General features: G+C 43.4%; 2 protein-coding genes across 2 annotated transcripts; one reads left to right on the top strand and one right to left on the bottom strand.

Moving 5' to 3' along the window:
- Nucleotides 1-1,216: 1,216 nt before the first annotated feature.
- On the bottom strand, nucleotides 1,217-2,638 carry LOC115801301 (trace amine-associated receptor 13c-like). The gene is made up of 2 exons (XM_030759081.1): nucleotides 2,466-2,638; nucleotides 1,217-2,021 (listed from the first exon to the last, which is right to left on the bottom strand). The coding sequence occupies exons 1-2, from the start codon at nucleotides 2,636-2,638 to the stop codon at nucleotides 1,217-1,219; spliced, it is 978 nt and encodes a 325-aa protein (XP_030614941.1).
- A 2,398-nt stretch (nucleotides 2,639-5,036) lies between these two features.
- Nucleotides 5,037-9,213, top strand: LOC115800210 (uncharacterized). The gene is made up of 9 exons (XM_030757457.1): nucleotides 5,037-5,130; nucleotides 6,269-6,406; nucleotides 6,518-6,696; nucleotides 6,778-6,914; nucleotides 7,233-7,326; nucleotides 7,511-7,840; nucleotides 7,920-8,085; nucleotides 8,161-8,285; nucleotides 8,862-9,213. Exons 1-9 carry the CDS (start codon nucleotides 5,037-5,039, stop codon nucleotides 9,177-9,179), a joined length of 1,581 nt encoding a protein of 526 aa, XP_030613317.1. The 3' UTR covers nucleotides 9,180-9,213.
- The last annotated feature ends 13,806 nt before the right edge of the window (nucleotides 9,214-23,019 follow it).

The following is a 23,019-nucleotide window of genomic DNA, read 5'->3' as shown; positions in this document are numbered from 1 at the left end:
TCCTACTGAAATAAACTGTTTCTATTACTTAAACATCTGTCGTTTTGCAACATTAATTACTGATTCTGAGTAGACTGTACTTTTTAATGGTCTATCTTATTGTATTTATATGTTTGAATTCAAACAACTTAATATCATCAGGTTTTGCACCCGCTAAAAATCTAGTTTATACCAGTTTTAAGAGACTGGATTGATGAGTGTTGAACATTGTGTGACAGAGCAGAGACAGGAGAGAAGGAAGGGAGGTGGGGTGTGAGAGGAGGTGGAGGAAAGACTAGATATTTGGCCTTTTTGTTTGTTTTTTCTTCATCCTCTGGTTCTCTACTTGTACAGTTCTTTATTGTTCCCTGGACAAATGTAATTTGTAAATGCTAATGTACCAGTGTTCAGCAGGGCTGAGTTTTATCATGTTTGTTCATTTACCAAATTTAAACAGACACAGTTCAACATTGTAAAAAATATTTGTTACTGGGCAGCATTGTGGTTAGCACTGCTGCCTCACAGCTGGAATAACATCTAGAAGGCTGCGCCTCTCGCTGTGTAGAGTTTGCATGTTCTCCCTGTGTCAGTGTGGGTTTCCTCCAGTTTCCTCGCACAGTCCAAAGACATGCAGTTACTGGGGTTAGGTTAATTGGTCACTCTAAATTGCCCATAGGTGTGAATGTGAGTATGAGTGGTTGTCTGTCTCTCTGTGTTAGCCCTGCAACAGGCGGGTGACCTGTATGGGGTGTACCTGCCTCTCGCCCTATGATAGCTGGGATAGGTTCCAGCCCCCTCCCCCCCAGGACCCTGAACAGGATAAGCAGAAGAAAATGGACGAATGGACTGTTGTTACATATTTTGATTTTTAATAACTATAAAAGGTAAATTTGGTTAATTAGAATATACAATTTAGTTCAATCGGTAATAAAGTAATGATTACTTAACAAACTGAGTTAAATAAATGGGTTGTGAATGATTTCTTAAACTAAGTATCTTCAGTTACTGAAACTCTGTTATTAGTACATTCAACTTAAATCTTTTATTCCATTCCAAAAGGGCCTCAACTGAACATAGTCCACTGCACTTATTCAACTAATGCTTCATTACTTAAAAAATTTAAGGCAATGAGTTACCTTGATTTTTTTTTTTTTTAAGTAGATTCAACTTATTCAGGTTTACAGTGTGTTACAGTGTTTACTAATTCGAAATCTTAGTGGAGCAGCTTTGAATCTTTTTATAGTATGTTTGACTCACTGCTGTCATGCTTCAAGATCTTCAGAGTGATGATAATTTTGACAGCATTTCTAAACCAGGGGTAAAACAGGGAGTATATCAGTGGGTTTAGACAAGAGTTAAAATAAAAGACAATGATCAAAGAAAATATAGATGAATCATTAACCACATTTTCTTTAAGAAGAAAGTAGCAGTAAAATGGACAGTAGCATGTGAGAAACACAACTACAAGAACCCCAAGAGTCCTGGCTGCTTTCAGCTCTTTTTGATTCAGTGAACGCTGAAGTGTGACAGCTGTAACATGAGAGCGCATGGCACGAGCCTGAGACACAGCCACCACAAACACTCTCATATACAGAACTACGATGACAGTAACTGGAACAATAAAGGATAAAACAAGGTCAACAATCCCTGCAATTTTACTGATGACAAATACACACTCTCCATAGCAGGAATTATACCTGCCTGGTTCAATCAGTACATCCTTTGTATGAATACTGCTGTAGAAAGTTGAATAAAACCAACACAGACAAACACTGAGTTTGACTCTCGCCACAGTGATTCTGGTGGGGTAATGTAGAGGGTCACAAATAGCTACATAGCGGTCAGCTGATATAAGGACAATGGTACCAGTTGAAGCACAGAAAAGACTGGCTGTCAGATAAGTATAAATGGAACACATAACATCACCAAGTACCCAGCAGGTTGTGTATCTAATGATTTCTGATGGTAACAACAGGAAACCCATGAGAAAGTCTGAAACTGCCAGAGAGAGGAGGAGGATGTTTGTGGGTGTGTGGAGCTGCCTGCGGGGAGACAAGAAAAGAACATATTACACATTAATAATATCAAACTGCCTTCAGTGAAAATTCCATTAAAAAGTTCCAATATTAAGACATAATTAGTTCTAGGGAAATGAAAATAATTATGGCTAAAAGACAAAAAGAATTTGTCAAATTCACTTCATTCAACACTTCAAGTGTAATTTGAGCTAAGACTTGTTGGACTTAATACATTCATGTCCATTTCCAATGATGTAACACTGATCATTTCAAAAGCTGTTCAGTGAAAATTTTGCACTAGTGAGGCATGATACAGTCTAGGCACATAAACCCTATAGTCATCATTAAAATACACCAAGATGTGCAAAAATCACTTAATTCTTTCATCAGTAGTTAATATGATGTAAATCTAAGTTCTCGCATTTCTACAACATAAACTGTAGTTTAAAATGAAAAGTTAATCTCTGCCTGAAGTGAGAGACTGAGATGATGACGAGAAGGTTTAGTCCAGCAGTGATTAGAGAGATGAAGCACAGCACAATGTTCAGGAGCACAGCTTTGGACCAGTGAAGTGTCGGCTTCCTGCAGGAAGTGTTGAGGAGTTGTGGAAAACAGAGCTCAGCTCCTTTCTGTATCTCCATCACAAGCTCTTACAGCTCTCTGATCACTGCTTTTTGTCATAGAGGTGAATTATTTAACTACTACCCCCACCCCCCCCAAAAGCTTTCTTCCTTCTCTCTACGGAACCTGTTAAACTCACTATCTCATTTACAGTCTATCAAATTTCCTTTGTTTATCTGGATTTATGATACCATTTATTTGTTGATATGGTATTGCAAATTATGCCTACATTTTTGTTATGATTAAATGATTTAAATCACACCTTGGGGCAGGTAAATAATTATTAAAAGACTTTCAATATTTATTGACCAGTTTCAAAAAAGGACTTAAAGGACTTGTCTTTCAGTTATGTATATATATGTGTTCAGATCATACCACAGCAAGCTTTATTTTCATTTTTAAGCCTGAACTGGGACAGCCAAAAGTGAGTGCTGACTCAGTAGTAACTTTTAACTTTTGAATTTATGATGCGTTTCCAAAACACGTCGTTTTCACTCCGTTGTTGTGTAAATGGAAGGGCGAAACGCATCAAAACGACACCGTTGTCGTGTAAACGTAAGGCCGAAATGCATCAAAACAACGCCATTTTCATTTTGAAACGGTGTGTTGAAGCAGAGACACATCTAAAACCTGCAGGACACTGGCTCTCGAGACCTGGATGTGAGGATCCCATGATCTACTGGAATGACAATACATGAAGAGGAGGTGAGACAGCTCTTCAAGTGACAAAAGATCAGGAAGGCACACAGTAAAAATGCCAGTGTTAAAATCTTAGGTGTAGTGTTAAATAAAAAGTGTTGGTGTTGTATTAACAACACACAGCTGTAAAATAACACTGCCGGTGTAAGTTCTTACATATTTAAGTTGTTAAATTCAAGCGTTAATTAGTTGGTGTTGCTTAAGCCACGCCTTCGCTTTACGGCTGCAAAGTGCCGTCTGCTTTCTGTCGGTTTCCAGCAGTCGCTCGGTCGGACATTACCGTTTCTTTTAACCCGCAGAAGACAAAATTACTTCCTAAAGGTAAGCTAAATGTCCAGACTTGATGTTTTGATAGAAATGTGCTTTTTAGTTTGTGACATCAAAAAATATACTATATTTAACCTATTTTGAATGGAAAGTTCACCAAATTCAAGGTCCCGCCATTTTACCAAATCTAGGGAGCGGTAAATTTGAATTCTAATGTTATATTTGGTCAGTTCTAGTAGTCATTTTACAGCGTAAATATGACACGTCTGGCGGTATGGCCTTAAATATTGTCGATGTGTGCATTTACAAAGCTAGCAATACAAACTGCTAATGAGCCTTCAAGAGGACGTGGGGGACGTTCCCTCCAAAAACCATGCTAGCTAGCCATTGATCGCCAGGCTCTGAACCTTGCTGAGGCGCCCTCGCGCACGGCTGAGGATTTCATAGTTTTACTTTTGGACCTCTGCTGTCATTGCATTTAACAAACAGGAGCTGACTCCGTCTGGGCTAGCTCGCTATCATCGCCGTTTGCGCTTATATCATTTAAACAAAATTTGCCATCTACCACAGAGCAGGGGCAGTTTCATTCACAACGGGTGTGCGCACACTTGATTTCGTGGGCTACAGAAATCAAAATGACAACCGGCATAAACGGGATAAGTTAGAGGAAAAGGGAAGAGCAAAGGAAAATTTCAGGCTTTCTATTTAAAAAAAAAAAAATCAAAGCATGAAAGGTAAATACCAACCTTCATGTATTTTGATACACAAATTGAACATTTAATGCAAAATTTAGGGCTGCAACAATTCCTCGAGTAACTCAAATAATCCTAAAAATCTTCGATACAAATTTGTTGCTTCGATGTTTCCTTTTAATGCTGCAGCTTAGGTGTCTCCGTGTAAGCGGAGCATTTCATTCACATTAGGGACCCTTTAACTGGAGTGGATATTCGCTGACAGGTTTTTCCACGCCCCCACTGCGCTGTGCTGTGGGTGTGCGCATGTGCGTTGTACTTGCTGTGCAGAGAATGTTAGTTTCTTTTTTTTTTTTTTTTTTATTTTCAGCAGGTGTTTTAATTGCTGTCTGCACTTGCGCAGCCATTACTGAGATGGTGAGCTCAGGTGGCCTGAAAGGAAACGTTTTTCTAGTCCAAAACAGCAGGGCTTGTTCCTGTAAACACAGTTACAGACTTACAGAGACAGAGAAAAATGAGCAGTATGGAAGTTAAAATATGCAGATGAACTGTTAATATGAAAAATAATTTCTTATCCGATTACTTGATTAATGGATGAAGTAATCAATAAAATACTTGATTACAAAAATAATCCATAGTTGCAGCGCTACTTGTGTTCAGAAAGCTATAGTCAAACATTAGTTTTCAGCACCAGTGCTTCTTTAAAATATCTGTAATGTGTTGTCAAAGCTTGGAATGTGTCCATTTTTGTTCTGGAGAAATGCTGGTGCAGGTGGAGCATCAGGCAGTCCAGAAATGGGTTCGGGTGCCAGTGACAGATGACTGCTATGATTACTTGAAATTCATTCAAGAGGGTAAGTTCAGTGCTAATTATGTTGATATGGCAGCTGCCATAAAATAAAGCAAGCTTAGTTTTTCTAACTCAAATGTCTTTCCCCATCATAAAGATAGTTTTTGGCCTTTAGGAATCTGCATTTTAATCAGCACCAGTGCCGTGCCTTTGCCAACAGTCTGCGACATAAACTCTGGGAAGTCATGTAATGGAGTTGAAAAATGAACAACTCTTAACCAATTTCAAAATATGTTGGTGGGTTCTGCTAAGTGTAATTGCATGTTGGACCTAAAGGATAAAATGTGGTCACTGCATAAATAATTATTGGTTTGGAGGATGGCATGTCAAAACTTGGACAGGGATAATTTATGTTGCCCAAAAAAGAAGATGTGGATTTGTCTAACAATTCTTAGTAGAAAGATTTAGGCCCATCTATGTGTTCCTCATGTCCAGCCTGTTTATTAATTCCCCTCTCTTTATTGAAGTAATGAGCTTTGTTGGAGTAATAATTCATTCATTATTGTTCATAAAAATGGTTATGTAAAATTTTGGTGAACTGTGTTCAACAATAGAGGCAACACTTCATGATAAAATTTACTATTTTAACCAGCAGCTCATTGTCTGAAAATGTTATTTGAAATATATTTTAATTATAAATGTGATTGGGCAGCACGGTGGCGCAGTGGTTAGCACTGCTGCCTCACAGTTAGAATACCATCTGGAAGGCCTGGGTTCGATTCCACCTTGGCCCAGGCCTCTCCCTCTCTCTGTGTGGAGTTTGCATGTTCTCCCCGTGCTTGCGTGGGTTTCCTCCGGGTACTCCGGTTTCCTCCCACATTCCAAAGACATGCACTTACTGGGGTTAGGTTCATTGGCTGATCTAAATTGCCCATAGGTGTGAATGTGAGTGTGAATGTGAGTGTGAAAGGTTGTTTGTCTCTCTGTGTTGGCCCTGCGACAGGCTGGCGACCTGTACAGGGTGTACCCTGCCTCTCGCCCTATGACAGCTGGGATAGGCTCCAGCCCCCCCGCGACCCTGAACAGGATAAGCGGAAGTGAATGGATGGATGGATGGATGGATATAAATGTGATTGTCCCTTTACAGTTCTAACCATGTTTTAAATTAGCAGGTTAAGATGAGTATTTTTGTTCCCTTCCAGTTCATGCTAAATTCAACTTGGCAAGTGGAGTCTCTGTAGACCTGAAGGACTCATCTGGAGTCGATGTGGATGCTGATATTTTTGATGAACTCCTGAGGTCTGCTACAGTATCTTTCAAAGTAGTCACTGAGCGCTTTGGTAAGACATAAAAGCATTAAAACAAGTGTTACTTCTAATGCATTTAAAAATATATATAAAGCGAAAGTTATTTTAATTTGTTTACTAATGAAGTTTCTAAATTTTATACAGTGGCCCCTGTTGATCAGAGTGAGGTCACAGATGCTTCCTTCAGTTCTGAAGATGGCTCATTCTCGTCAGTCGAGTCTCCAAGCTCAGCAAGCTCATCTTCTACAGTGATTACAGAGAACACCAAAGCACAGAGAAGACGACTGGTTGAAGGACCACCTGACAGTGAGATGGCAAAAAATGTGAGTTGGTTCAAGGTTGGAAATAGAACGTTGATCCATTTTTAAAATTCATAGCAGGATGACATGTGAAATCTGTTGCAGATTGTCTATGTAGCTCTGCACCAAAAACCAGGAGGAGAAGATGTAATAAAAGAGTACAACAAGACCAGAAGTCTCTCTGATCCAACAAGAAAGAAACTTGTCAACATTTTAGTGGCGGATATGATTGAAAGTCATGGGTATGTAATCAATAAGTCTCAGCCATCTGTATGGGGGCGGAATTTAACCTTTATTTTTTCAACTGGTTGCACTGTAATTTCATCTTAGTTAAACACATACATGTATGAAATCCACAGAAATGTCAGAATTATTTGAAAAACAATTAACATAATGATTATTCAAATAGTTTGTAATTGCTGAGAAGGGGCTTAAGAGGTTTTAAGTTTACTTATTGAATACATTAAATATATAATTTCTATTCATAACCCTTTGCACAGTTGGTGTGTTTGTTTAATCCCTATGTGAAATGGCAATATTTTTATTGAATTGTTTTTTAGGAGAGTCCCTCCTGTCAACATTCGCATTACCTACGCCCTGGGAATTGTCACCCTCTTCCCCAGTTTGAAAGATAATGGCTCACCGACTGGCTATGTGAGTATTAATTTGCAGGAACCCTGAATGTTCTCTTCTTGGGTCAAAATCTGTTTGGACTTTTATTAATTTTGGGGGGGGGGGGGGGGGGGGGGTGTCGATTAACCGTTGCAGCCCAGCTGTAATTGTCCTTTTGAATGGAATGTAATAGACAGTTTGTCTTGTCTGTTCTGTTCTGTGATAGGAGCATTACTATGATCCTCTCAGTGGACAGGGCTATCTGGCCTATCGATTGAAAACAGTTCAGCGTAACACTGCAAGTGACTTCAAGAGGAGCTCCAAGTCTGCTCATCAAGGCGGTCCGAGAACTCTGAGGGAGACCTTAACATCTGAACAGCTGTTTGGTGATGGATGCAAAGAAGCAATGTCCATGATGAAACATTCATCAGACCAGGAAGTTGTCAGGGAGAAAATGAAGGCAACATTTAAGCATAGACAGAATATGCTTCATGATCTGGACCAGTCATCACTCATCTTGGATCACTTCCCAAGATTCTTGGATACACCAGGCTTAGTAAGAAACTCAGACAGATTTAATTAACTGATTGATTTGTTGAATTGGATTGTGATGGCATTTTTTTTCTCTGTGCTAGATTGAGCAGGACTTCATCATGCTCTTTGGAGAAGACATCTCGGGGAAGTTCATCGCAAGATGGCCAACATTCTATAAACCGAGGGTCACCACTGTCAGCAAAAGCCTTCGACAGAGTGCTCATCTGGATGACCTTCTGTCCACTCAGGAGGAATCAAGTGATTATGGTAGGTATTAATAGATCTCTCTACATATGCATTTGCATGCTGTGATTCTTAAGATGGTGTGTGTTATTTCATTAGAATGGGATAGTGACCTGGCAGCTATTCTCCTGCTGGTTCATCTCTTGCCTCCAACCGCGAAGGGGAAAAGACAGGGAAAAATTAGTGCACCTGAGGCTGCTGACCGTGTTATCAAGTTCATGAAGGTATGTTTTTGGCATGAATTACTTTGCTTCACTTACAGTAAATAGGTCTCACTTTTCTAAAACTAAATTTAAAAAGTGAAATATCCACCCATCCATTCACTTCTGCTTATCCTATTCAGGGTTGCGGGGGGGGAGGGGCTGGAGTCTATCCCAGCTGACATAGGGCGAGAGGCAGGGTACACCCTGTACAGGTCGCCAGCCTGTTGCAGGGCCAAAACAGGGAGACAGACAACATCCACACTCACATTCACACCTATGGGTAATTTAGAGTTTCCAATTAACCTAACCCCAGTAAGTGCATGTGTTTGGACTGTGGGAGGAAACCGGAGTACCCGGAGGAAACCCACGCAGACACGGGGAGAACATGCAAACTCCACACAGGGAGAGAGGGAGGGGCCTGGGCCAAGGTGGAATCAAACCCAGGCCTTCCAGATGGTATTCTAACTGAGGCAGCAGTGCTAACCACTGTGCCCCCCCCCCCCCCAAAAAAAAAAACCAAATAATAAAATGTCCTTAATTTGTTGCTTGTGAGGGAATAAGAGCAATCATTTCTAACATGCTGTCTCTCAATCTTAGGTGGGGACAAGCATGGCGACCTTCCTTGCCAAAGTTGGATCTGCACAGCCCTTCCTCCTCTGCGTTGGAGAAAAGAAGAGCAGGATACAGAAATTCTACATCATCCTGGATCAGAAGCCCATTCCCTGTGTGGCACAGACTGCAGTGGCTGCCTTCGATGAACTGTTTAAGGCACACTTTGTGTTTGCTGTGTCCTATGATGCAACCCTCCTCAACTTCTACACATTCATCCAAACAACGGTTTATGGCATTGATGTTGCAACAACAAAGGAGAGCCCCAGAGTCAAGGAAATTAGAGTGAGGATTAACAACACTTGAATATGCTAACATGTTACATTTGTAAGGTTCAGCACAGAAATTGTTCAACTCTTTTCCAGCATTTGAAATTTAGTCATGCTTTGTATCCAGGGCACAAATTGCGTTTGAAATGTGGGGAACATGGCTGTTCATCTGTTTTTTACACGTATTCTGGGTTCAAGAAGCACTTGCTGAAAGCACATGGAGACACATTTGCCACAGATTCTGTTTATAAGGGCAATGTTGGTACAGATAGTGTTGAGACAGATGATGTTTCTGCTCATGACCCATTGAGTAGCTCTTCTGTTGGTCAACAAAGTCATGCTAAAAAGAAGCAGTTAATGGATATGTGTAGCTCTGTTATTGCCCAAGTTCAAGCAGCTGGAGTTTCTGAAAATATTGTGCAGTCTTTAACTTGTTCAATGGAGGAGGTTGTTAATGATGTTCATATTCAAGCACAAGATGCCGTTCTTAAGTGTCTTTCATCTGAGGTGAATGAACAAACCTTAAACAAAGTCAGAGAATGTTTTGAGAACATAGAAAATCCATTCACACACCTTAACACTGAAAGAAAGAGGCAAAAGTATTTTGAAAAAAAATGGTAAATTGTTGAACCAGTAGAGCATGTTCTTGGAGTACGTTATGATACACGTTTGGATAAAACCACAGGTGTATACAGTCAAATTCCTGTTAATGACAAATTTATGTATGTACCTATTTTAGGAACTCTTGATTCATTGTTCACCAACCAAGAACTCAGTACCTGCTTTCAACAGGTAAAGTGTCATGAAGATGGGATATATAGAGACATCAATGATGGTTCCTATCTCAGAAATCACTCATTATTTTCAGAGCAAGAACATGCACTCCAAATACAGCTGTATTACGATGATTTTGAAACGGCAAATCCACTGGGACCCAAAAGGGGTTCACATAAACTTGGCTGTATTTATTTTATTTTAAGAAATTTGCCAGCTAAACTCAATTCAGTTTTGATGAACATTCATCTAGTTTCTCTTTTCCATGCCGAGGACTTAAAGAAGTACGGTTTTGGTCCAGTCTTGCAGCCTCTTGTTAATGACTTGAAATGTCTCGAGACAGAAGGTATTAAGGTCCCATTTTCTGATACACCATTAAGGGGTTCAATTGTTCAGGTTACTGGTGATAATTTGGCATTGCATAGCCTTTTTGGCTTGGTTGAATCGTTCAGTGCAACTTACTGTTGTCGATTTTGTTTAACTGATAAAACAAAGCTTCAGTCAGTATTCAGTGAGGATGACCAAGACCTAATTTTTCGCACAAAAGAGCTCTATTCAGAACATTTCAATGCTGTGGCACAAAATCCCATTCTTGTCCATTCTTTTGGTGTAAAAAGAGAATGTCCTCTTAATGCACTGCAGTATTTTCATTGTTCAAACAATTACGCAGTTGATATTATGCATGACCTTTTGGAAGGTGTTGTGCAGTATGAACTTCAGCTTCTTTTTCAGTACATGGTTAGGACTTCCATAGATTTAAACACCCTTTCAGAAAGGATACAGAGCTTTAACTATGGATACCTTGAGAGAAACAACAGACCTAGTGCAGTCAAAATTGATGGTAGCAATGACCTTGGCCTCAATGCTATTCAGTCATGGTGCCTCTTACACAATACACCCTTGATTTTTGGAGATATAATTAATAGGAATAACAGCTACTGGAGGGTAATTCTTCTCTTGATTCAAATCGTCAATATTGTGTTCTCACCAAAAATCACAGATGGTATGACTTATTTCTTAAAGCATTTGATTTCTGACCATCATAAACTCTTTAAGTCTGTATTTACAGACAAGAAGCTGATTCCAAAACATCATCTGATGATTCATTACCCCAGATGCATCAGAAAAATAGGACCACTCATCCATGTGTGGTGTATGAGATTTGAAGGTAAACACAATTTCTTCAAGAAATCTGTGAAGAACTTTAAGAACATAACCAAAACACTGGTAAAGAAGCACCAGAGGCAGCTGGCTTTTCATTGGGAGAATTTTTACTTTCAAAGGTTTCAGTTTGGTCCTCTTAAAGATTACCCAATAAGTGAACTAGATTTCAGTGAGGTCTTAAGGTCTTGCCCCAGGTTGAATGTGCCTTGTGTATCCACAGCTTCATGGGTGAAAAACTTTGGAACAGAATACCATATTGGAATGATTGTCTGTACAAGTACTGAAAATGAAATGCCTGTTTTTCAAAAAATTGTTAACATCATAGTCAAGGATGATGAAGCATTTCTTTTGACTGCTAAAGTCATTACAGAGTATTTGATGATCATCTGAATGCTTTCAGAATAGAGATTGTGGATGATGTGTTTGCTGTTATCTGTATCTCTGATCTGATATATTATCAGCCTTACGACAGGCAGTTTTCAGCTGACAGTGATGAAATAACATATATTGTGCCCCGCTGCTGTTTTATATGAGCTGTGCATTGAAGGTCTTTAATATTTAAATGGGTTTAATAAAAGTTAAACTTTCCATTTCTGTGTAATGTTTTGAATATTTATTATATATTTTTCCACTGGATTTGGTTTGTATTGACACCTTGTGGTGTGCATAATTTACCTTTTTAACACCACATTTTGTTTTGTGAGTAACACTATACTGGTGTTACTTTTAACATTACGTTTTAACACCAACACCACTGTAATGTTAATGTGACACCTGGTATTGTTGAATAGTAAACAATGTCTGGTGTTAATTTAACAAAAAAATGGGTGTCAATCTTTTAACACTTTCACAAATGTTATTTTAACACCAGGTAGTGTGGACACATATAGACACTTTGTCGGTGTTGAAATTAACACTGTGGGTGTGAAATTAACACTGGAATTTTTACTGTGCACCAGGTCCAGATGGTGTCCCTCCCTCCTGCCTCAAAACCTGCGCTAACCAGTTAGCTCCGGTCTTCACGCAGATCGTCAATAAACCCTTAGAACTGCATGAAGTCCCCTCCTGCTTCAAAAAATCCACCATCATCCCAGTACCCAAGAAACCCTCCATCACAGGACTAAATGACTACAGGCCTGTTGCACTGACGTGTGAGGCAATGAAGTCCTTTGAACATCTGGTGTTGGCTTACCTGAAGAATATCACAGGACACCTACTGGACCCTCTGCAGTTTGCCTACCAAGCAAACAGGTCAGTGGATGATGCTGTTAACATGGGACTGCACTACATCCTACAACACCTTGACAGCCCAGGGACATATGCTAGGATCCTGTTTGTTGACTTCAGCTCTGTGTTTAACACCATAAAACCTGATATCCTCTCCTCCAAACTCTCTAAGCTTACTTTACCTCCTGCCATCTGTCAGTGGATCACCGGCTTCCGAACGGACAGAACACAGCAAGTGAGGCTGGGGGAAATCACTTCAGATACACTGTCAATCAGCACTGGAGCTCCACAAGGATGTCTCCTGTCCCCACTGCTCTTCTCCCTCTATACCAACGACTGCACATCGAAAGACCCGACTGTTAAATTACTTAAGTTTGTGGATGACACAACAGTCATCGGACTAATACATGATGGTGATGAGTCTGCATATCAGCAGGAGGTTGAAGGGCTGGTGCTTTGGTGCAGTCAGAACCATCTGGAGCTAAACACGCTTAAGACTGTGGAGATGACAGTAGACTTTAGGAGATGCTCTTCATCAGTGATTCCCCTCACTGTAACTGTGATAACTGTGGAGACCTTCAAGTTTCTGGGAACCACCATCTCTCAGGACCTGAAATGGGAGCTCAACATCCGCTCCATTCTCAAAAAGGCCCAACAGAGGATGTACTTTCTGCACCAACTGAGGAATTATGGTCTACCACAGGAGCTGTTGAGGCAGTTCTACTCCACGATCATTGAACCTGTGTTGTGCTCTTCTATCATGGTTTGGAGCAGCAACAAAACAAGACAGGAACAGACTGCAGAGAACTATTAGAACTGCTGGGAAAATCTTCTTAAATTACACTGCACCTTCCTTTCCTAGATTTGTATTTGTATATTGTATTGTATTGTATATACTGTATATCATTTAAGTTGAATTATATACTGTAACACCGTATAGTACTAGAGAGACACCATCAACTGGAACCAAATTCCTTGTGTGTGTAAACATAGTTGGCTGAAATAAACCTGATTCTGAGTACGATTCTGATTCCTTAACTATTATTTACTACTTTGTGTTTTCCTTTCATCACGCCATGATTAAAATGAATTATTTTAACATTTTATTTTAACACCTAGTTGAAGATGCCATGTAAGTAATATTTATGCCTGAAATATGTGAAAAGTAGACCATTCCAAAACAGTTTACATTGTTCTAGTTTAACAAAGGATGTGGTGCTCAAAGTCATTTCTACAATAGACAGGTTTTCAGTAATGTATCTTTTACATTGGTATCATACCTGGGTTATGGGTGCTATGATGATCTTGATTTTTCTCCCTTTAACTACTCCTTTTTTGGCATACGTTTTCATTAGTTTTGCAGATTGAACATCAAGCCCGGAGAAGAATATTGACTGCAAATGGATTGTTGTGATTTTCTTGAACTCTGCAATCACCTACAAAAAAAAAAAGGTAGACAAAACTATGGCACTGTGCCATCACCTTTGGTACACATTTGAGATGGCAGTTTTGTTTAAGAAATGTAAATACATAATACATGTATATATCTATACATGAGCTTTCTTCGTCAGAAGGCCAAATAAAGCTACATTCACACTGCAGGCATTTATGCTCAAGTCTGATTTTTTTGTGAAATTCAGTTTTGTTGTTCAAACTGTCATGAAAAGATCAGATACAGGACGCATAAGGGCAAAAAAAAAAAAATTGGGTCACTTCTGGCTGCAGTGTGAATGTAGCCTTAGGCTACAGTTGCTGGCCTTCAGTAAATCCACATCAGTTATATATGGCAGGCCGTTTTAACAAAATCCATTTGACTATCCATAATTGCATTTAAGATACCTAAAACTGCATTTTGACTAGACAAAACTACATTTTGACTATCCAGAATGGCAATTTAAGATATCTGCAATTACATTCTGACTAGTAAGAATAATAATTCAAGATATCTTCAATTACATTTTGACGAGTCAAAAGTCCTTTCAAGATATCTCCAATGAGGTCACGGGATTCATCATTTGACGGGTCACACATCCCTAATTTAAATTTAAGATATCTCAAACGTAATTATGACTAGTCAACATTACGTTTTAGATAGCCGAATTAAGCGATTGTGGGTAAGCCCCCTTGTGCTGTAGTGAGCTGTCCAAACAATTGCTGTGCTGTGTAAAATTTCAGGTGGCTGCAATGGCGCTAAAATGCAACAATATAGAAAGAGCTCATCAGTATGGAATATGTGGAGAGCGTGAAAATGGTGTACTTAAAGACTGCTTAAGAAATCTGCACAGAATCTCTGATTTTATGGCAGGCTGTTTTAACAAACTGCCCTATAAACATTCCACCAAAATGCTCCGTAATTCAAGATATCTAATGTCATTCTGACTAGTCAGAATGTTAATTTAAGATATCTTAAATAGAAAAGCCGTCTAATTCAAGCTATCTGTAATTCATTTTGAGATATCTTAAAAGGCATTTTGACTACTCAAAATTACAGTTCAAGATATCTCTAATTTAGTTTTGCCTAGTTGTTATTTGCTTTCAAGATATCTAGAATTTAATTTGCACTAGTCAAAACTATTTATCGCCTATCTAAAAATACATTTAAGATATCTTGAATTGTGGTGTCATTTAAGATATCTTTAATTATAATTGTGACTAGTCAGAATAACAAACGCGATACAGTATCTCGAATTAACTTTCTGACTAGTCATAATTCAATTGTAGATATCTGAAATAGGTGTTTCAGATAGTAATTCGTTGAAGATACAGTGTATCACAAAAGTGAGTACACCCCTCACATTTCTGCAGATATTTAAATATAACTTTTCATGGGACAGCACTGACAAAATGACACTTTGACACAATGAAAAGTAGTCTGTGTGCAGCTTATATAACGGTGTAAATTTATTCTTTCCTCAAAATAACTCAATATACAGTCATTAATGTCTAAACCAGTGGCAACAAAAGTGAGTACACCCCTAAGACACTACACCCGTAAATGTCCAAATTGAGCACTGCTTGTCATTTCCCCTCCAAAATGTCACGTGACTCAGTGTTACTAGGTCTCAGGTGTGCATAGGGAGCAGGTGTGTTCAATTTTGTAGTACAGCTCTCACACTCTCTCATACTGGTCACTGAAAGTTCCAACATGGCACCTCATGGCAAAGAACTCTGAGGATCTTAAAAGATGAACTGTTGCTCTACATGAAGACTGTTATATAAGCTGCACACAGACTACTTTTCATTGTGTCAAAGTGTCATTTTGTCAGTGTTGTCCCATGAAAAGATATAAACCCATGCATACATGTGACGGGTGTACTCACTTTTGTGATACACTGTATCTTGAATTGAAGCCACCATACAACTCAATGGTAAATTTGACGTCATTTCGACAAGTCAGAATGTAATTAGAGATATCTCAAATAGGTATTTTATCTAGTCAAAATTTTGTCTAGTTCAATAGCATTTCAATCTACGAGAAGGAATTATCAATGAAGGATCGTGAAAACTAAATACAAAAATTAACTTTGACCACCGGCAACCGACTCCGATCGATGTGGTACGTTAGCAAGTTGCTCAATATCTGTGGGCGGAGATATACGTGTATTTGGTGGAGAAACCCAGCGTATACAACCGAGAGAAGTTGCGCACATACAAGTGACTGGATGCTTACAAATATGTTGTTTGCGGCCATGTACAAATGTCCAAATATCATGATACAGACTCGGAGTTTTGTGTCTTGAAGGCAGAAGTTCTTCCAAGTCAAAGATAAGGAAACAGGATCGCCGCAAGGCTCGGGTCATTGTAAACAACTCAGTGAGCTACGTCCTCACAGCAAATTGTACCTGCATGGCAGCGTGAGTACTTTGTCAAATTGCTTTCCTAGCTTGCTAAGAGTTTTCCAGCTGCAGATATTATTGATTTACAAAGGAAAATATATATATACTGTTCCAGTCAAAAGTCTGGACACACTCAACCATTCATATGTGAGTCTGCTCAAACTTTTGACTGGCACTGCATATCTATATCTATAGTGCGATTAAATATTAATTTAAAAATCAAGACTCTCTGAGTCCAGCGATACCTCACCTGTAAATAGCCAGCCACACTACAGTTTAAAAGCCAAATAGCCTACCAGCTAATGCTGATTACTTTAGATACCTGACATCCCAGTATAACCAGAGTAGATAAATAACTTTACCTGATATAAAATAGGCACTTCAAATGTGAGCATTTCCGATCGTGTCCTCAGTCCAATTTTTATCAATACATTTGATGGCTTGCAACCACAGACACGAATCCAAACATTGGATTCGGTACAACTTCGGCAGAGTAGAAATGTTGATAGCCAAACACACAGCAGCCAGACATTTTGATGGTTATATCACTTTTAAATCACGTTGAAACGCTGCGCATATGGCAGGCTGTTTTAACATAAAATCCATTTCACCACACTTACATTCCAGATATCTGAAACTGATTTATGACTAGACGTATTAGTAAATTAAGATATCTCTAATAGTTTTCTTAGCGATGCATAAAGCAGGAAGAACTATGCGTGATATATTTGTTTCCATGTGTAATTCACTTACATCACCTAAAATGCACAGTTTTGGTGAAGCTGGGTTATCACATTTAAACCATGTAGATAAGTCTTCACATATTGTCTGCCAGAATATCTGAACAGGCATACAAGACCAAATAGCATGCATATAGTTTTCAGCCTGATTGCCTGAACAGTGGGTGCATATATTTGTGTCTCTGGGGCCCATTTAGAACATCCTGTGTCCTGTATGATGTATTCTATGGAGAGTTTTGTATTGTTTAAGCTGTAAATTTGGACTTTTAGTCATTTTGAAAGTGTTTAACCCCTTAACTGGCAAGGGCCCGGTGACGGGCCGTTTGTAGTCCCTTTTATATGGCAGGCTAGACCCTCCCATTTTTATTGACACGTCATTCGGCCAATCATGTAACTGGCTGCACCAAATCACCTGACAAAGCTACGTGACGCCCTCTGAGTATTATTGGCTCTGGGAAACCCATTTCTTAACATGATTGGCCGAATGAGGTGTCAGTCAAAATGGGCGGGTCTAGCCTGCCATATAAATGCACTTCATTCGGCCGGCGGACCAGACGCAGCCAGTTAATAGGCTATGAAATAGGTTGTTCAGAGCCAATAATAACCAGAGGGTGTTATGTAGTTTTTGTCAGGTGATTTTTTTGCTGCCAGTTAAGGGGTTAAACATATATCTGTGTCCAGAAGTCCAGAAGTTGATGGAAAGATTTTGCTCCCATTTTGCAGTTTGGAGGGATACTGAATCATTAATTTTTAACAATAACATATATTTTTGATGACAATTTAGGGGTATAAAGATTTAGAAAATCTGTTACCATTACAGGGATTTCTAATTTTAGATTATTTAAGTTAAACCTTCCCTGTATGATGGACCTCAATTGCTGATATTCAAGAAATTTGCTATTGCTAATTTCATATTTTGAAATAAGTTCTTCAAATGAGATAAAGGTCCCATCATGAATAACGTTCTAAATTCTTTATTCCTTTCTCTTGCCATGCTGAAAAATTCAGTACTGTCTTTTTCTGACATATATCTGGATTGTTCCAAATGGGTGTCAGTTTACATGGGATATCTTTAAAAGTTCCCACCAGGCTGTCAGGGTGGTGTTTATGTTAAGGCTTTTAAAGCAGTTATAATGTTTAATATTGGAGCTTATGAAAGGTAAGTCAGACATTTTCACTTTTCCACAGAGTGTTTGTTCTAGATCCAGCCATGGGTTGTCTAAAGGGCTTGATTTGATCCACCTTGAAACATACTGTAATCTATTGGCTAAGAAATAGTGATAGAAGTTTGGAAGTTCTAGACCACCATTGTCATGGCCGGGGAGGAAACGGACGAGGAAGGACTCACATGAAGGACTCCAGAAGCAAACATAACTAAAAAGGGGATTTATTTCAACGGGGAAACACAAATACAAAAACCTTGGAAGGGAGGCACAGGGAGACGAAGGGCAGGCACAGGGAACACAGGAACATGCGGGCACAAAACATCAACGACGCGACAGAGAACAAATGAAAACTGAGGGCTTAAATACACAATGGGTAATTAGGGCAAGAGGAAACAGCAGGGAACAACAGGTGAGGCAAATGAAACTAATTACACAGGGGAAGCAAAGCTAAACACAAAGCACAAGGAAATCACATTGGCAAAATAAAACAGGAAGTGATAAACCAAGGAACACGCAGACAAGTCCCAACACTGGGAACATGACAAACATACAGGGAGGACAAACTCAGGAAATAAACTATTAACACAAAACGCTGGGCCAACGGCCCAGGACATGACAGTACCCCCCCCCTCAAAGGCCGGCTCCCGACGGCAAAAACCAGAAACAAAACCAGACATGGGCGGGAGGCGGGGGACCAGGAGGGAGGGCCCGAAACAAAAACAAAGACAGGGAGCAAAACAGAAATCACAGGGCGTGAACAAAACAAAGCAAACCCGGACAGGAAGAAAACAAAAACACAGGACCAGAACAAAAGGCGACGGCACAAGGCCGGAGACAGTCCAACAGGGGGCATCAAAATGAGGCAGAGCAGAGGCAACACAGTCCAAACAAGAACAAAACACGGGGACGAGAAGCAAAAAAAAAACAACCGGAAGAAACAAAAAGCGACGGCACAAGGCCGGAGAGCTCCAATGTCCAAAACAGGGGGCCGAAACAAGGAACAGTCCAGGAGCTATGACAAAACAAAAAACAGCAGGGGAAAAAACAGTCCACAGTTCAGGGGAGTCAGTGGGAAATCCAAAAACAAAAAACACACAGTTCAGGAGGCCGCAGAGGCCAAGGGGCCACAAAGCAAAATCCCAACGAGGGAGGCCGACCGCGCTCCCAGCGGCGGCGGCGACGAGGACGAGAAGGAATCACTGGAGGCCGACCGCGCTCCCAGCGGCGGCGGCGACGAGGACGAGAAGGAATCACTGGAGGCCGCCCGCGCTCCCAGCGGCGGCGGCGACGAGGACGAGAAGGAATCACTGGAGGCCGACCGCGCTCCCAGCGGCGGCGGCGACGAGGACGAGAAGGAATCACTGGAGGCCGACCGCGCTCCCAGCGGCGGCGGCGACGAGGACGAGGGGGAGTCACTGGAGGCCGACCGCGCTCCCAGCGGCGGCGGCGACGACGAGGGGGAGTCACTGGAGGCCGACCGCGCTCCCAGCGGCGGCGGCGACGACGAGGGGGAGTCACTGGAGGCCGACCGCGCTCCCAGCGGTGGCGGCGACGAGGAGGGGTCACCGGAGGCCGACCGCGGGGCGTGCGGCGGCGGCGACGGGGAGCAGACACTGGAGGCCGACCGCGGGGCATGCGGCGGCGGAGAAGGGCGACCCCGGGCTCTGGTGGGGAACCCTCGGGTGACGTGGAGTGCTCGGACTGAGCAGAGACCCCCACCGGCTCGGACTGAGCGGGACCCCCTGGCTCGGAGCGCTCGGACTGAGCGGAGACCCCCATCGGCTCGGACTGAGCGGGACCCTCGTGCGCGGAGCGCTCGGACTGAGCGGAGACCCCCATCGGCTCGGACTGAGCGGGACCCTCTGGCGCGGAGTGCTCGGACTGAGCGGGACCCCCTGGCTCGGACTGAGCGGAGACCCCCATCGGCTCGGACTGAGCGGGACCCTCTGGCGCGGAGCGCTCGGACTGAGCGGAGACCCCCATCGGCTCGGACTGAGCGGGACCCTCTGGCGCGGAGCGCTCGGACTGAGCGGGACCCTCTGGCGCGGAGCGCTCGGACTGAGCGGAGACCCCCATCGGCTCGGACTGAGAGGGACCCCCTGGCTCGGACTGAGCGGAGACCCCCATCGGCTCGGACTGAGCGGGGCCCTCTGGCGCGGAGTGCTCGGACTGAGCGGAGACCCCCATCGGCTCGGAATGAGCGGAGACCCCCATCGGCTTGGAGTGAGCTGAGCCCATGGGCTGAACGGGGCCTACATAGTGAGGCACCGGATGCGTAGGCTGGGACCGCGGAACAGGGCACACTGCTGCTTTATTGAGCAGCAGGGGCTGCTCGAGGAATAGCAGAGGTGCAGGGGACTGCGTGGAAGCAGGCCGGGAGACGACTGGCTGCGTGGAAGCAGGCCGGGAGACGACTGGCTGCGTGGAAGCAGGCCGGGAGACGACTGGCTGCGTGGAAGCAGGCCGGGAGACGACTGGCTGCGTGGAAGCAGGCCGGGAGACGACTGGCTGCGTGGAAGCAGGCCGGGAGCCAGAGAGAGCGGGCTGTGAGCTAGGGAGATCTGGCTGCGTGGAAACAGACCGAGAGCTAGGGAGATCTGGCTGCGTGGAAACAGACCGAGAGCTAGGGAGATCTGGCTGCGTGGAAACAGACCGAGAGCTAGGGAGATCTGGCTGCGTGGAAACAGACCGAGAGCTAGGGAGATCTGGCTGCGTGGAGACAGACCGAGAGCTAGGGAGATCTGGCTGCGTGGAAACAGACCGAGAGCTAGGGAGATCTGGCTGCGTGGAGACAGACCGAGAGCTAGGGAGATCTGGCTGCGTGGAGACAGACCGAGAGCTCGCTGACACTGGGGCCTGAGAGGGAGCTGACACTACTGGAGCTACAGAAGGAGCAGGAGCTGAGGGAACTGGGACCAAAACCGAAGGAACTAAGACAGGGGCCGAGGGAACTGACTGAGAGGGCACTGAAACAGCTGACACTGGGGACCGAGGAAGAGTTACTGGAGCTGACTGAAGGCGAGGGAGAGCGACTGGAGCTAGAGCTGACAGAGACCCTGCTGCTGCAGCTAACACAGAAAACCGATGCGAAGGCTTGGACCTGGTTGCCCCCACCCGCGGAACAGGAACGGGTGCAGAGGTCAGCCCGTCCGTGGCTGCCCCCACCCGCGGAACAGGTACGGGTGCAGAGGTCAGCCCGTCCGTGGCTGCCCCCACCCGCGGAACAGGTACGGGTGCAGGGGGAGCTGGAGCCAAGGGAGCGGGAGCAGGGTGAGCAGAGGGAGCTGGAGCTAACTGAGGGGTCTGAGACTGCGACTGAGGAGGAGCTGGAGCTACAGCTGACTGGGAACACTGCGACTGAGGAGGAGCTGGAGCTACAGCTGACTGGGAACACTGCGACTGAGGAGGAGCTGGAGCTACAGCTGACTGGGAACACTGCGACTGAGGAGGAGCTGGAGCTACAGCTGACTGGGAACACTGCGACTGAGGAGGAGCTGGAGCTACAGCTGACTGGGAACACTGCGACTGAGGAGGAGCTGGAGCTACAGCTGACTGGGAACACTGCGACTGAGGAGGAGCTGGAGCTACAGCTGACTGGGAACACTGCGACTGAGGAGGAGCTGACACTGGAGGAACTGACACTGGAGGAACTGACAGAGTGCTAGGGTGAACAGACATTAGGGAAACCGACTGAAGGCTAGAGGGGCCTGAGTACGTCAAAACTGGCCGCGTGGAAGCAGGCCGGGAGACAGAAAGAGCAGACTGCGAGCTAGAGAGAGCAGGAGCTAAGGGCGTTAGAGCTGACTGCGAGGAGACTGACTGCGAGGAGACTGACTGCGAGGAGACTGACTGCGAGGAGACTGACTGCGAGGAGACTGACTGCGAGGAGACTGACTGCGAGGAGACTGACTGTGAGCTAGGGAGAGGAGCTGACTGCGTGGAAGCAGCCTGAGGCACAGCTGACTGGGGAGACTGAGACACAGCTGACACCGGGCACTGAGAATGCGCTGACACTGGGGACTGAGAATGAGCTGACACTGGGGACTGCTGTAGGTGAAGGGTGGAGGTTAAGAAATCCTGCACTAACCCATGCAGAGAGCCAAATAACCAAGGGTAATCATCGACTAGCCCTTGCAGCTGGGCCGTGAGCTGTTGCTGTTCCTGCTCACATGGGTCAGCCAGAAGGTCCATAACCAGTGAATCCACCCAACAGATAATGGTCTGCTTTGCCACCTCAGGGAGGGGAAAGGCAGGGGGGTGACGGGAATAATTGTCCGCAGGCATAGTAGCGTTGAAGCCAGTGTTACTCACGGAAACGGAGGATTGGGTGTGAAGTGGTGAAGCGGTCCGCGGCGTTATACCGCTCGGGTCTCGGGGTGCCTTCCGCCGTTGCTGCCGGGAACTCCCTCTCCTCCGCGGCTGCCGAGGAAGGGAGGGATCAGCGAAAGGGGAGGCAGGTGAGTGACGATGACGGGGACTGTTCAAAGACGCCGGGCCCCCCAGCGCTAGATGAGTGCCGTCGAAAAAATTGGAGCCGGAGGGGGTTTTGTAATGGTCGCGTCGTTCTGTCATGGCCGGGGAGGAAACGGACGAGGAAGGACTCACATGAAGGACTCCAGAAGCAAACATAACTAAAAAGGGGATTTATTTCAACGGGGAAACACAAATACAAAAACCTTGGAAGGGAGGCACAGGGAGACGAAGGGCAGGCACAGGGAACACAGGAACATGCGGGCACAAAACATCAACGACGCGACAGAGAACAAATGAAAACTGAGGGCTTAAATACACAATGGGTAATTAGGGCAAGAGGAAACAGCAGGGAACAACAGGTGAGGCAAATGAAACTAATTACACAGGGGAAGCAAAGCTAAACACAAAGCACAAGGAAATCACATTGGCAAAATAAAACAGGAAGTGATAAACCAAGGAACACGCAGACAAGTCCCAACACTGGGAACATGACAAAC

The sequence above is a fragment of the Archocentrus centrarchus genome, chromosome 21, assembly GCF_007364275.1.
Source record: "Archocentrus centrarchus isolate MPI-CPG fArcCen1 chromosome 21, fArcCen1, whole genome shotgun sequence".
NCBI lineage: Eukaryota > Metazoa > Chordata > Actinopteri > Cichliformes > Cichlidae > Archocentrus > Archocentrus centrarchus.
This window is presented reverse-complemented; position numbering and strand designations above follow the sequence as displayed.

Excerpts from the sequence above, each read along its gene's own strand:
- LOC115801301 (XM_030759081.1), bottom strand. The coding sequence starts at position 2,638 with ATGGAGATACAGAAAGGAGCTGAGCTCTGTTTTCCACAACTCCTCAAC. Across the intron at positions 2,022-2,465 it reads ATCTCAGTCTCTCACTTCAG|GCAGCTCCACACACCCACAA; the intron begins GCAGAGATTAAC and ends GTCTCCCCGCAG.
- LOC115800210 (XM_030757457.1), top strand. The coding sequence starts at position 5,037 with ATGCTGGTGCAGGTGGAGCATCAGGCAGTCCAGAAATGGGTTCGGGTG. Across the intron at positions 7,841-7,919 it reads TCTTGGATACACCAGGCTTA|ATTGAGCAGGACTTCATCAT; the intron begins GTAAGAAACTCA and ends TCTCTGTGCTAG. Across the intron at positions 8,086-8,160 it reads GGAGGAATCAAGTGATTATG|AATGGGATAGTGACCTGGCA; the intron begins GTAGGTATTAAT and ends TTATTTCATTAG.